Consider the following 13,536-nt stretch of genomic DNA (forward strand, 5'->3'; position numbering starts at 1 on the left):
AAGGAAAGAATTCATAAAGATTAGATAAGAAATAAATGAAAAAGAAATGAAGGAAACAATAGCAAAGATCAATAAAACTAAAAGCTGGTTCTTTGAGAAGATAAACAAAATTGATAAACCATTAGCCAGACACATCAAGAAAAAAAGGAAGACCCAAATCAACAGAGTTAGAAATGAAAAAGGAGAAGTAACAACTGACACTGCAGAAATACAAAGGATCATGAGAGACTACTACAAGCAACTGTATGCCAATAAAATAGACAACCTGGAAGAAATGTACAAATTCTTAGAAAAGTACAAGCTTCCAAGACTGAACCAGGAAGAAACAGACAATATGAACAGAACAATCACAAGCACTGAAACTGAAACTGATTAAGAATCTTCCACCAAACAAAAGCCCAGGACCAGATGGCTTCACAGGTGAATTCTATTGAATATTCAGAGAAGAGCTAACACCTATCCTTCTCAAACTTTTCCAAAATACAGCAGAAGGAGGAACACTCCCAAACTCATTCTACGAGGTCACCATCACCCTGATTCCAAAACCAAAGATGTCACAAAAAAAACTACAGGCCAATGTTACTGATGAACATAGATGTAAAAATCCTCAACAAAATACTAGCAAACAGAATCCTACAGCACATTAAAAGGATCATACGCCATGATCAAGTGGCGTTTATCCCAGCAATGCAAGGATTCTTCACTATACGCAAATCAATGTGATACACCATAGTAACAAATTAAAGGATAAAAACCATACGATAATCTTAACAGATGCAGAAAAAGCTTTTGACAAAATTCAACACTCATTTATGACAAAAACTCTCCAGAAAGTGGGCATAGAGGGAACCTACCTCAACATAATAAAGGCCATATGTGACAAACCCACAGCCAACATCATTCTCAATGGTGAAAAACTGAAACCATTTCCTCTGAGATCAGGAACAAGACAAAGGAGCTGGGGCTTCCCTGGTGGTGCAGTGGTTCAGAATCTGCCTGCCAATGCAGGGGACATGGGTTTGAGCCCTGGTCTGGGAAGATCCCACATGCCGCGGAGCAACTAGGCCCGTGAGCCACAACTACTGAGCCTGCGCATCTGGAGACTGTGCTCCACAATAAGCGAGGCCACGAAAGTGAGAGGCCCGTGCACCACGATGAAGAGTGGCCCCCCGCTTGCCGCAACTAGAGAAAGCCCTTGCACAGAAACGAAGACCCAACACAGTCAAAAATAAAAAACAAAAACAAAAACAAAACCATTGAAATAAATCACATTTCACTTAAAAAAAAAAAAAAAGACAAGGGAGCCACTCTCACCTCTATTATTCAACATAGTTTTGGAAGTTTTAGGCACGGCAATCAGAGAAGAAAAAGAAAAGGAATCCAAATTGGAAAAGAAGAAGCAAAACTGTCACTGTTTGCAGATGACATGATACTATACACAGAGAATCCTAAAGATGCTACCAGAAAACCACTAGAACTAATTAATGAATTCGGTAAAGTAGCAGGATACAAAATTAATGTACAGAAATCTCTTGCATTCCTATACACTAATGATGAAAAATCTGAAAGAGAAATTAAGGAAACACTCCCATTTACCACTGCAACAAAAAGAATAAAATACCTAGGAATAAACATACCTAAGGAGGTGAAAGACTTGTACTCAGAAAACTATAAGACACTGATGAAAGAAATCAAGGACGATACAAACAGATGGAGAGATATACCATGTTCTTGGATTGGAAAAATCAACATCGTGAAAATGACTATATTACCCAAAACAATCTACAGATTCAATGCAATCCCTATCAAACTACCAATGGCATTTTTCACAGAAGTAGAACAAAAAATTTTACAATTTGTATGGAAACACAGAAGACCCTGAATAGCCAAGGCAATCCTGAGAAAGAAAAACGGAGCTGGAGGAATCAGCCTCCCTGACTTCAGACTATACCACAAAACTACAGTAATCAAGACAGTATGGTACTGGCACAAAAACAGAAACACAGATCAATGGAACAGGATAGAAAGCCCAGAGATAAACCCACTCACATATGGTCACTTTATCTTTGACAAAGGAGGCAAGAACATATACAATGGTGAAAAGACAGCCTCTTCAATAAATGGTGCTGGGAAAACTGGACAGCTACAGGTAAAACAATGAAATTAGAACACTTCCTAACACCATACACAAAAATAAACTCAAAATGGATTAAAGACCTAAATGTAAGGCCAGACACTATCAAACTCTTAGAGGAAAACATAGGCAGAACACTCTATGACATAAATCACGGCAGGATCCTTTTTGACCCACCTCTTAGAGAAATGAAAATAAAAACAAAAATGGGACCTAATGAAACTTAAAAGCTTTTGCAGAGCAAAGGAAACCATCAACAAGATGAAAAGGCAACCCTTGGAATGCGAGAAAACATTTGCAAATGAAGCAAGTGACAAAGGATTAATCTCCAAAATATACAAGCAGCTCATGCAGCTCAGTATCAAAAAAACCCAAAAAACCCAATCCAAAAATGGACAGAAGACCTAAACAGACATTTCTCCAAAGAAGATATACAGATTGCCAACAAACACATGAAAGGATGCTCAACATCACTAATCATTAGAGAAATGCAAATCAAAACCACAATGAGGTATCGCCTCATACTGGTCAGAATGGCCATCATCAAAAAATCTACAAACAATAAATGCTGGAGAGGGTGTGGAGAAAAGGGAACCCTCTTGCACTGTTGGTGGGAATGTAATTGATACAGCCACTATGGAGAGTAGTATGGAGGTTCCTTAAAAAACTAAAAATAGAACTACCATATGACCCAGCAATCCCACTACTGGGCATATACCCTGAGAAAAGCGTAATTCAAAAAGAGTCATGTACCAGTGTTCACTGCAGCTCTATTTACAACAGCCAGGACATGGAAGCAACCTAAGCATCCACTGACAGATGAAGGTATAAAGATGTGGCACATATAGGCAATGTAATATTACTCAGCCATAAAAAGAAACGAAATGGAGTTATTTGTAGTGAGGTGGATGGACCTAGAATCTGTCACACAGAGTGAAGTAAGTCAGAAAGAGAAAAACAAATACCGTATGCTAACACATATATATGGAATTTAAAAACAAAAATGGTTCTGATGAACCTAGGACAGGAATAAAGATGCAGACATAGAGAAAGGACTTTAGGACACAGGAGATGGGACGAACTGAGAGAGTAACACTTACATATATACACTACCAAATATAAAATAGATAACCAGTGACAGGCAGCTGCATAGCACAGGGAGATCAGCTCGGTGCTTTGTGACCACCTAGGGGGTGGGAGGGAGGCTCAAGAGGCAGGGGATATGGGGATATATGTATACATATAGCTGATTCAGTTTGTTATACAACAGAAACTAACACACCATTGTTAAGCAATTACATTCCAATAAAAATGTAAAAAAAATATTCTGTATGATGCTTATGTCATTAGACATTTGTCCAAACCCACAGATGTACAACACCAAGAGTGAACGCTAATGTAAGCTATGGTCTTTATTCCTGGGCTTCTTTCACTCAGCAAAATTATTTTGAGAGTGATCCATTTTGTTGGGTATATGCATAGCTTATTCCTTTTTATTTGCTGAGTAGCATTCCATTTTACGAATATACCACAATCTGTTTATCCATTCACCTGCTTGTTGGTGGACACTTGGGTTTTTGCCAGTTTTCGGCTATTACAAATAAAGCTGCTGCAAACACCTGTGGGGACATGTTTTCAAATACCAGGACTGAAAATGACTGGATTATGGGGTAGATGTATGTTTAATTTTTTAAGAAACTGCAAAACTTTTCCAAAGTATTGTACCATAGTCCCACTAACAGTGTGTGAAAACTTCAGTTGCTGTAATTTTTGTCAGAATGTTTCATTTTAGCCATTCTAATTAAGGTGTGTAATAATACCTCATTGTAGTTTTCTCACAATTAAATTTCAATTTTTTCCTATGGTTACTAAAACATTTGGATTTTCCTTTAAAGCCATGTTCCAAAAAGTTATCTATTAACAATTATATATTATAACAAAATAATAAAGTCTTCAAAAGTGAACAACTTATTTTATCCCTGCCCATCCATTAGAAATAGTTCACAAGATACAATCTGATTTAAAATAAATTTGATATGGACAGTGTTATCTGCAAGTACTTAAGTCCTCAAAGTTAAGAAGGTTATTTATAATTTGATAAGGAATAAAAGAAGGGTGTTCAAAGCACCAATGATTAGATGGGAATTTTCTGTACAACATCTCAATTCATAAATTAACACAGAATTTGGAGTATCTGAGCCACTAAGTTTTCAGTGCTTTTTAGATGTTTTTGTTAAACTTTTTTTTGATTAGTAAGAGTTTTAGTTTTGCACAGATTTCCAAAAGGAAACTTGAGATGCCTTAAAATAAAACATACTCCTGTTTTATGGCTCTCTCACCCTCAATAGAGGACTGAGACAGACAAAATTAGGAATCCTTTAGCTGCACAACTGTTATTTGGGGGTTTTACTTTTGTCTTTGCAGGTATTTCACCTGACTAAATATACCAAATTCAATTATAAAAAATTTCTAGACAAATTCTATCAGGAGTTTATAGAGGAAACTTTTATGTGGGGTTCCCTGACCTACAATTTATAAAAGGAGAAAAAAAAATCATACTTAAAAATATAATTTAAAATCAAGAGATAAGTCATCTTTAACAATCTTAAGTCTAACAACCTCTAAGGAGATGAAGGCTTTTTGTAAAGCAGTCCATTTAAAAAAAAAAGAATAGTTACCTTAGCAGCTTGAGATTCTCTTAAGTAATATTTTAAAAGGTCAGAAAGTTTGAGGTCCTCATCAGCTGACACTCGTGCTTCTATTTTCTGAAAAAGGGAAAAAAATTGGGTATTTAATCAGTACTTACATTCTATACTGTGTTTTCTTTCTTAATTATTGTAAAAAAAATTAGTTATAAATAACTACAGTATCAATTCCTATTTAAACTAAGTTTCCTTTCCTTCTCTTTTCTGTTAGTCTGTTCGTTTTTTTTTTTTGTAACTGACAAAAAAATGAACAGATTAGTGAATTTATGGAAGGATTCTATATTTGACTCGAGTTGTTAGCTGTAATGAGTTTCAATATCATATTTCAGGTTCACCTGTATTTTTCTCTCTATTCATTTCAATGGCAATTGATATGTACACATGATTATAAAGTAATAGAGGCTGGCAACAGCAGTAGACTAGGTAATTCAAACCAATCCTTCTGCTGTGGACAACCAGAAAACAATGCTAAAACATTAAGTCTGACTAAAAAGATGAGAACTCGGGACTTCCCTGGTGGTCCAGTGGTTAAGAATCTGCCTTCCAATGCAGGGGACAAGGGTTCAATCCCTGGGCGGGGAACTAAGATCCCACATGCCGTGGGGCAACTAAGCCCACGTGCCACAACTACAGAGCCCACACGCTCTGGAGCCCGTGCGCCACAACTAGAGAGAAGTCTGTGCATCACAACTAGAAAGAAGCCCACATGCCACAGCTAGAGAGAAGCCTGTGCACCGCGACGAAGAGCCCACGTGCCCTGGAGCCTGCAGCACCACAACGAGCAAGACGCCCATGCGCTAGAACTAGAGAGAAGCCAGCCTGCCACTACGAAGAGCCCACATACCGCAACAAAAGATCCTGTGTGCCGCAACCAAGACCCAACGCAGCCAAAAATAAATAAAGTAAATAAATAAAAACAAGGATGATTTTTTAAAAAATAAAGAAAAAAACAAAAAGATGAGAACTCTTCATTCAGTCTGGAGAGACAGGGAATAAAGAAGAATGTATTATGTCAACCAAATACAATATGGGAACCTTGTTTGGAGCCCGATTCAAACAAAGTCCACTGTAAAAAGCCATTTATGAGACAACTGGGAACATTTCTATACTAGATATTGATGACAGTATGGAGAATCACTGATAATCGTATTGGTACATTAAAAATTTTTTTTAAATATTTATTTATTTGGCTGTGCCAGGTCTTAGTTGCATTATGCAGGATCATTCTTGCCAAGTGCAGGATTTTTACTTGAGGCATGCAAACTCTTAGTTACGGCATGTGGGATCTAGTTCCCAGACCAGGGATTGAACCCCAGCCCCTTGAATTGGGAGCATGGAGTCTTACCCATTGGACCACCAGGGAAGTCCTGGTACATTAAAATTGATTCTTATCTTTAAAAAAGAGAGAGAGAAATGTGCACAAAGGGCAAAAAACAATAAACATGGACTTCTGGGAATAAAAGAACTTTAGGTAACGTAGAAAATGTTGACTTCAAGAAAATCTGGGTGACACATGTACAGGAATTCTTTGTACTATTCTTGCAACTTTTCTGTGACTCTGAAATTGTTGTTAAAATAAAAAAACCCTACCCATCCACCAGAACAGCTAAAATACCAAATATTACAACCTTGTGCAGCAGTGAGATGCTCACATTCATTCTGGTGGGAATGTAAGTTGTTACAATCACTTTGGGAAACAGTTTGGCAGTACCTACAAAAGGTTTTCACATGGATATCCTATGAACCATCACTTCCTCTCCTAGTTACATACATTCAACAGAAATGCATACTTATGTTCAGCTGAAGATAAATAAGAATGGTCTTAGCAGTACTTTTTGTAAAGAGCCCCAAACTAGCAACTATCTAAATGCCTACCAGTAGAAAAGATAATAAAATTAGGTATGTTTTTGCTATGGAAAACTATACAGCATTAAGAATGAAGGAGCTATACCGACATGCAACACCAATGAATCTTATGTATGTAATATTGAGTAAAAGAAACCAGACATAAGGATATATACTGCATAATGCATTTACATAAAATATGAAAGTAAAATTAATTTTTGCTGTTAGAAGCTAGGACAGTGGTTAGCCTTGCAGCCGAGGTGGTGACTCAGAAGGCAGCTGAAGGGGAACAGGGCATCTGAGTTGCTGGTAATGTTCCATTTCTTGATCTGGGTGTTCATTACATGAGTGTTAAACTGTGACATTTCACTGAGCTGTACACTTCTGTTACATGGTTTTTTCTACATGTATAATACACTTTAATAAAAAGTTTGGAAAAAATCTTGAAGTTTCTTTATGGAGAAACAAACTTACAGAACTTATTGACATGCTAGATGATGTTCAGTGCTTTTAAATAGGGCTTCTCTCCTTCCATTAAGAAGTAGGGTATGTGTCTTCTCCCCTTGAATCTGGGCTCTCAGACTGCTTGCCCAATACAGGAATGATGCTGCGCCAGTTTCCAAGCCCAGGCCTTACGAAACTAGCAGCTTCTACTTCCCATAATTTGGGATACTCACTTTTGGAACCTCTTTACCATGCTGTGAAGAAGCCTAAGCAGCTCCATGGGAAAGCCACATGTAGGTGTTACAGCCAACAGCCCTATCAGAAGTTCCTGCTGATGGCCAGTATCAACCCCGAAAGAGCCTTCAGATGATTCCAGGCCCTGGCCTTCATATCTTCCCTGCTGAGGCCCCAGACATCATGGAGCAGAGGCAAGCCATCCCTGCTGTGCCCTTTCTGAATTTCTGAACCAAAGAGTTCACTGGCATACTAAAATGGTTGCTGTTTAAAGCTACTGATTTTAGGATGGTTTGTTACACAGCAATAATAACCAGAACAACGTGCAAATGCTAAAGGAAATTAGAATTTTGGGGCTATGGAAATGTGCCACCCAGATCTCCAAGAGAAATGCCTGCTGCAAGGAGCACAGTTGACTGACAACCCCAACTGCAGTATCTCTGGATCTGGAACCATGTTCATACGAAAGTTATGTTCCATCCTCCCCACCCAGCCCATTCTTGCCTGATGTAGAACTCCTTGAATGGGCAGCTCTGGCTCAGGCACTCCCCTCTGACGTGGACAAAGCTTTCTTAGAACTGCGCTATAGTCTGAAACTCCTCCTACACAGTCCTCCTTCCTCTCCCTCTCCTTTTGCAGGTGTAGACCTGCACTGTTATTGGAACGCTCCCCTCCTTTCTACTCCTGCTCGTTCCTCTTTGTTTTTCACAATAAATCTCTTGTACATTTAATCCCATCTTGACATCTGCTTCCAAAAGAATTGACACATAAGGCTGTTTTGTGATAGATTCCTATTCTTTTGATATAAATGCACACACACACAAAAATAACTATATCTTCCCAGAAAATGCTCACTGGTACAAATATCAAAGCAGAATAATGAGCTATATGGACCCAAGTATAACATTTACTTACATATTTACATTTACTTACATATTTACTTACATATTTAAGAACTTTTTCCTTTGTGATACAGTATCTCCTTTTCTTCAACTTGTCTCCGCTACTCAACTGCCAAGGTCATGATGAAATCTGATTTCTACAATGGACTAGCCACCACGACTCTCAGCTAAGTACCATTACAAATCTAGTAAACATTTTCACTATCAACTGATAGACAGAATGATCATAAATTAACATGACCCCTGAAAACCAAGACTATATCAATACTGAATTATTACTACTATGAATGAAAACTTTCTGCAGTTATACTTTTGTCTTATATTGATACAACTCTTTTTTAAAGCAGTGTGTCATGGGGGATCAAAAGCAATAATCTTGGTAAAGTTATAGTGAATCTAAGATTTTCCTCTAGCTTACAAAGCCCCAGGAAAAAAATGATCTTTCATAAAAATAAACCCAGCCTCCTAATGAACACTGATCAAGAATATGAACTTTTACACATATACCAAAAGACCATAACAAAAACTAAATTTCCTGAAAAACTCTCATTATTTCCAAATTTAAATCTGCCTCTTCAACCTTCTGAAGTATAACTCATCTTCCTCAATAAAATTAAACACAGCCCAACAAGTTAAACACTACTGTTTGCAGACATTTAGACTCCCAAAGGTTAATTATTAGTACTTACTCTTGTTTTATCAAAAAGTTCTGAAACTTTAAGAAAAAACCTGGAAGGGAAAAATATTTCATCATAAATAATTTTCTATTTCAAATGTTCAGAGAATATACCCCAAACCAGATTAACAATGAACATTCTTACCTCATTACAATAATATTTGTCTTGTTCACTGAAGACTTCATTTAGTTCAACAAAAACCTCTGTATGGCCACCCATGTAACAGATTCCTTTTGACATACGATTACAGAAAATCTTCCCCTTTCAAGGTGGCGGTCTAAGCCATATGTTAAAAACTTAAAAAATCTGTCTCGATATCCTTTGGTAATATGCCACATAATATTAAATAAAACCATACCTTTAAATTATTACAGAAGTACAGGGCAATGACATCCAAAGAGTTATGTCTTAAATACTTTCAAATGGAGCTGCTTTGTTTTGGAAAACACAAATGAACAGCCAGTCTCTACTTCAGAGCTCACTTTCACTTTGTTTTTTGGCCACACCGGGTGGCTTGCAGGATCTTCTGCAACCAGGGATTGAGCCTGGCCGCTGCAGTGAGAGCCCAGGGTCCTCACCACTAGGCCACCAGTGAAGCCCCCACTTTCACTATTAATTAAAAAGCCCATCTCTCAAACGCTGACACCAACTAAAAAAATATTCCCATGCCAAACTATTAAATGGTATCCTGTAAAATATGTAATTATCGATGACATTATATTTGGATCAGGGCAAATACTATTGAAAGCTAAAATGAATTTTATGAACTTCACATTACTAAAAAGAACTTGCTTTGAAAGGTTTATGAAAGATAACACATGGCAAGGCTGACATTTTTCCTTCTTATCAAATACTTAAGAACTAACTCTTTGGGAAGGTAGCATGTTAATTAGCGTTTTGCTGAAAAACTGGATTTGCTGAAAAACTGGATCTGACATGTCTATTGGGACAGGATATACTACAGAAAAGTTCAAGGATGTGGTTTAGAGAAAGGCATGGACTATGAAAATAGTTTTCCAATTAAAATTTTTAAAATGTGTTTGAATTATTTTTCAATAGAGTGTTGGGTTTAAACATTATAGGAGCAACTAAGATTATTTATGGCTACCTTGAAATCTGGCCTCCAACGAAATATATATTTATGTATGTGTGTATGTGTGTGTATATATATGTATATGTGTATATATATATGTGTGTGTGTGTATATATGTGTGTGTATATATATATTCTAATTCCAAAACAGCATTTCTTGTTTATAATAAACATTATAAAAATCTAAGAACATTTAAACATAAATTCTGTCTCTCTCACACATACAAATTGGCAAATTTTCATCAAATGAAACACTGTAAATGTTAAAATTATAAATACTAAGGTTGATTTTTATTTCTCAGATTTAAAAAAAAAGGAGGGAAAGGGAAGAGAAAAATGACACTGACCCAAGTTTATAAAGAAGCTCCATATTATCAATGTGTTTTGACAAAAATATTCCAAAATGCCTGCTGGGTCAGAAGTATTGCATGTGCCTGAGCTGCCAACAAAATTTTGTTTTACTTATATTTAATGTTTTAAATCAGAATGCTTACTTGCATATATCCGTAGAATCCTGAGTTCCTAAAGCATATAATGAAGAACCAATTCTATTGTAATCGTCTGCAGCACCTATGGAAAAAGTTTTAAGAATTTAATATATTTATTAATTAATTCAAAAATAGTTACTGAATACCTACCTGTCAAAAAAATGTGTATGTAATATGAGATGCCCAAAGTCTAGTGAAAGAAATGATAAAAACTATAATACAAAATGATGAATTTTATATTAGAAGTAGGTATAAACTACATCGGGAGCAGGGGAAACAGATGATTTCACCTGAGGAGGTCAGGGAAGGATTTACAGACACTATCGGAGTTGAAGCTCACAGGATGAGCAAATCTTTACTAGGCAAAGAGGAGGAGAGTGCATTCTGGATAAAGGGAAGAGCATGGAAAAAGGCCAGGGAGACATAAAAGAGCAAAGTATATTCAGAGAGCCTTCTGGGACTATGGCACTGCAGGGTACAGAGGGGAGTGGAGAGGGTTGAGGATGGAAAAATCAATTTATTTTTCTTCCAAGCATCTTGGGGGAAAGAAAGGTTTTGTAAGCCATGATGAAGTTTGGACCTGATCTTGTGGGAATGGGTGTTATTAAACATTTTTAAATCCTAGTAGTGGTGAAATCAACCTGATAAGGATTTTAGATTAAAAAATTCTGCTGCCTTGAATAAAGACTAATAGTGGAGAGACACAGAAGGCACAGTGACCAAACAGGAAACTGCTGTGTCAGATGCTGAGGGTCAGGATCAAGGTAGTGGAAACATTAAGAGCGGAGAGGAACTAACAAAGCTGGAAGATATTTAGGAAATGTAACAGGTAGGATTTACAAACAGTAGACCTGAGGCAGGAGCTTGGGAAGCTAGATGAATGGTAGTACCACTACCCTTGGGTGTTAGGAAGCAAAGTACTCAATGTCAGCACAGTATTCCTCCTAGGGCTTGCCCCACAAGACAATGTCCTTGTTGAGAAAAGATTATAATTTCAGAAAAGGAATAGCATAGTGCAATGGTTAAGAGCATGGACCTGGAACCAAACTGTCCAATCCCAGCTTCCCAATTTATCAGCTGTATGACCTTGGGCATATCACTTAACCTGCCTGTGCCTCAGTTTCCTCATCTGGAAATAGGGATAATAATGGTACCCAATTCACATAATTATTTGGAGAACTAAATGAGTTAGTAAACATTACTATAAACTTGTATACAGTACTATACAAATGTTTGCTATTATTAATGAAATCCTAGACATGCCTACTTTGTATTCCCACTTATACTAGTAGTATTTTTACCAGGCTTTTATGTGTTTATCCCCTAACAAAACAGTAATGCTTACATTATACTTTCTTATTTTGCACAAAATTACATTCAACTGATATGGCTGAAATTTGGTGACTACTTACTTATTGTTACTCAAATCTTCTATCCTGATATCTTTTATAAAGAAACTTCAAGTACAAACTTCAGACTATGAACAGTAACTTATATATAAGACTCTTCACTACACCCTAACAGGTTAAGTTAAAAAATAAATAAATAATACTCAAAAATCACTTAAAGGTTGGTTTATTGAGAGGTAGGAATCAAAAATGGTTTTTGTGTTTAATATTGAATACATTAATAGTTTATGCTTAAGCTGACCCTGAAATTATTTTTTGGAGCAAGAAATTCCTATATTCTAACTAACATTAGTCTTTGAGAACACTACCCTCTTTAGTCATTACAGCATTATGTGATCACGAAAAATATACAAACTGTCCTGATTTTATAAATCACAGTGACTTATAAAATTATTAAGTTGAAAAGCTTAATTTTTCATAATCCAGGCTAAGTTCATTAATTATGAAAAATAGTTTTTACTTTATAATTTTGTAAAATTTTATTACAGTTGACCCTTGAACAATGCAGGGGTTACAGGTGCCAACCCTCCCCTCAGTGAAAAAATCCCTGTTTAACTTTACAGTTGCCCCTGTATCCACGGTTCTGCACCTGCAGATTCAACCAACCTCGGACTGTGTAGTACTTTTACAATACTACATATTTACTGAAGAAAAATCCGCATATAAGTGGACCCACATAGCTCAAACCTGTGTTGTTCAAGGGTTCACTATATATATAAGGTAATTAATTATATGTAACAGTCGTTTTTTTTTTTTTTTTTTTTTTTTTGCAGTACGTGGGCCTCTCACTGTTGTGGCCTCTCCCGTTGTGGAGCACAGGCTCCGGACGCACAGGCTCAGTGGCCATGGCTCACGAGCCCAGCCACTCCGCGGCATGTGGGATCTTCCCAGACCGGGGCACGAACCCATGTCCCCTGCATCGGCAGGCGGACTCTCAACCACTGCGCCACCAGGGAAGCCCAACAGTCGTATTTTTGTAAAACAGGATCACTATCATCTCCCCTAAAACACCAGTCCACTTGGTCAAATAAACAGAATCAGTAAGAATCACTAATATTGTTTTCTTAACAGATGATTCCTATAGTTCTTTATACTTCCATGGCACTAATATACACCTCTATGATAGGATCAATTACAATATATTATAATTTTTTGCTTTTATTGTTTATCTCACCTGCAAAATTATTAATTCCTTAATGGCAAAGACTGTTATTTTCTTCATCTTGAAATCATCAATGTCTAACATGATGGTTGGCACATAATAGATATGTCAATGTTTATGAATTAAATAACTTTTTAAGAAATTTATAAAGTATATATAATAGCCTTCCATTTTTAAATCATCAAATCTAAACTTAAAGGTATTCCTAATTATTACAATCAACACTAGTATGTACCATTTCGTATTCACAAAGTTTTTCTTTTTTGGGGGAAGGGTGTGTGGGTGGAGTGTGGGGTTTCCTAGGTTTTCCACCCTAGTGGGGGTGGGTGGAGTGTGGGGTTCCCTAGGAAGGCACAAAGGGTGCTGCTGGAGCCCTCAGGGTGCACTGTGTGACTCTCGGTGTGTGGGGGGAGTAGGGAGTAGGGAGTAGTGTGGGTCCTGATG

At 36.9% G+C, this 13,536-nt stretch overlaps 1 protein-coding gene across 1 annotated transcript in view; it reads right to left on the minus strand.

Annotated features, from left to right (window-relative positions):
• The window catches only part of SNX6 (sorting nexin 6), a gene marked incomplete at its 5' end in the record, with an annotated part of 55,514 nt that overhangs the window by 11,760 nt on the left and 30,218 nt on the right, over positions 1-13,536 (minus strand). Inside the window, 3 exon segments of the mRNA XM_079700953.1 lie at positions 4,813-4,899; positions 8,954-8,993; positions 10,528-10,603. Of these exon segments, the coding sequence (XP_079557079.1) occupies positions 4,813-4,899; positions 8,954-8,993; positions 10,528-10,603 (203 nt within the window).

This window comes from Hyperoodon ampullatus (assembly GCF_949752795.1).
Source record: "Hyperoodon ampullatus genome assembly, chromosome: 3".
Lineage (NCBI taxonomy): Eukaryota > Metazoa > Chordata > Mammalia > Artiodactyla > Ziphiidae > Hyperoodon > Hyperoodon ampullatus.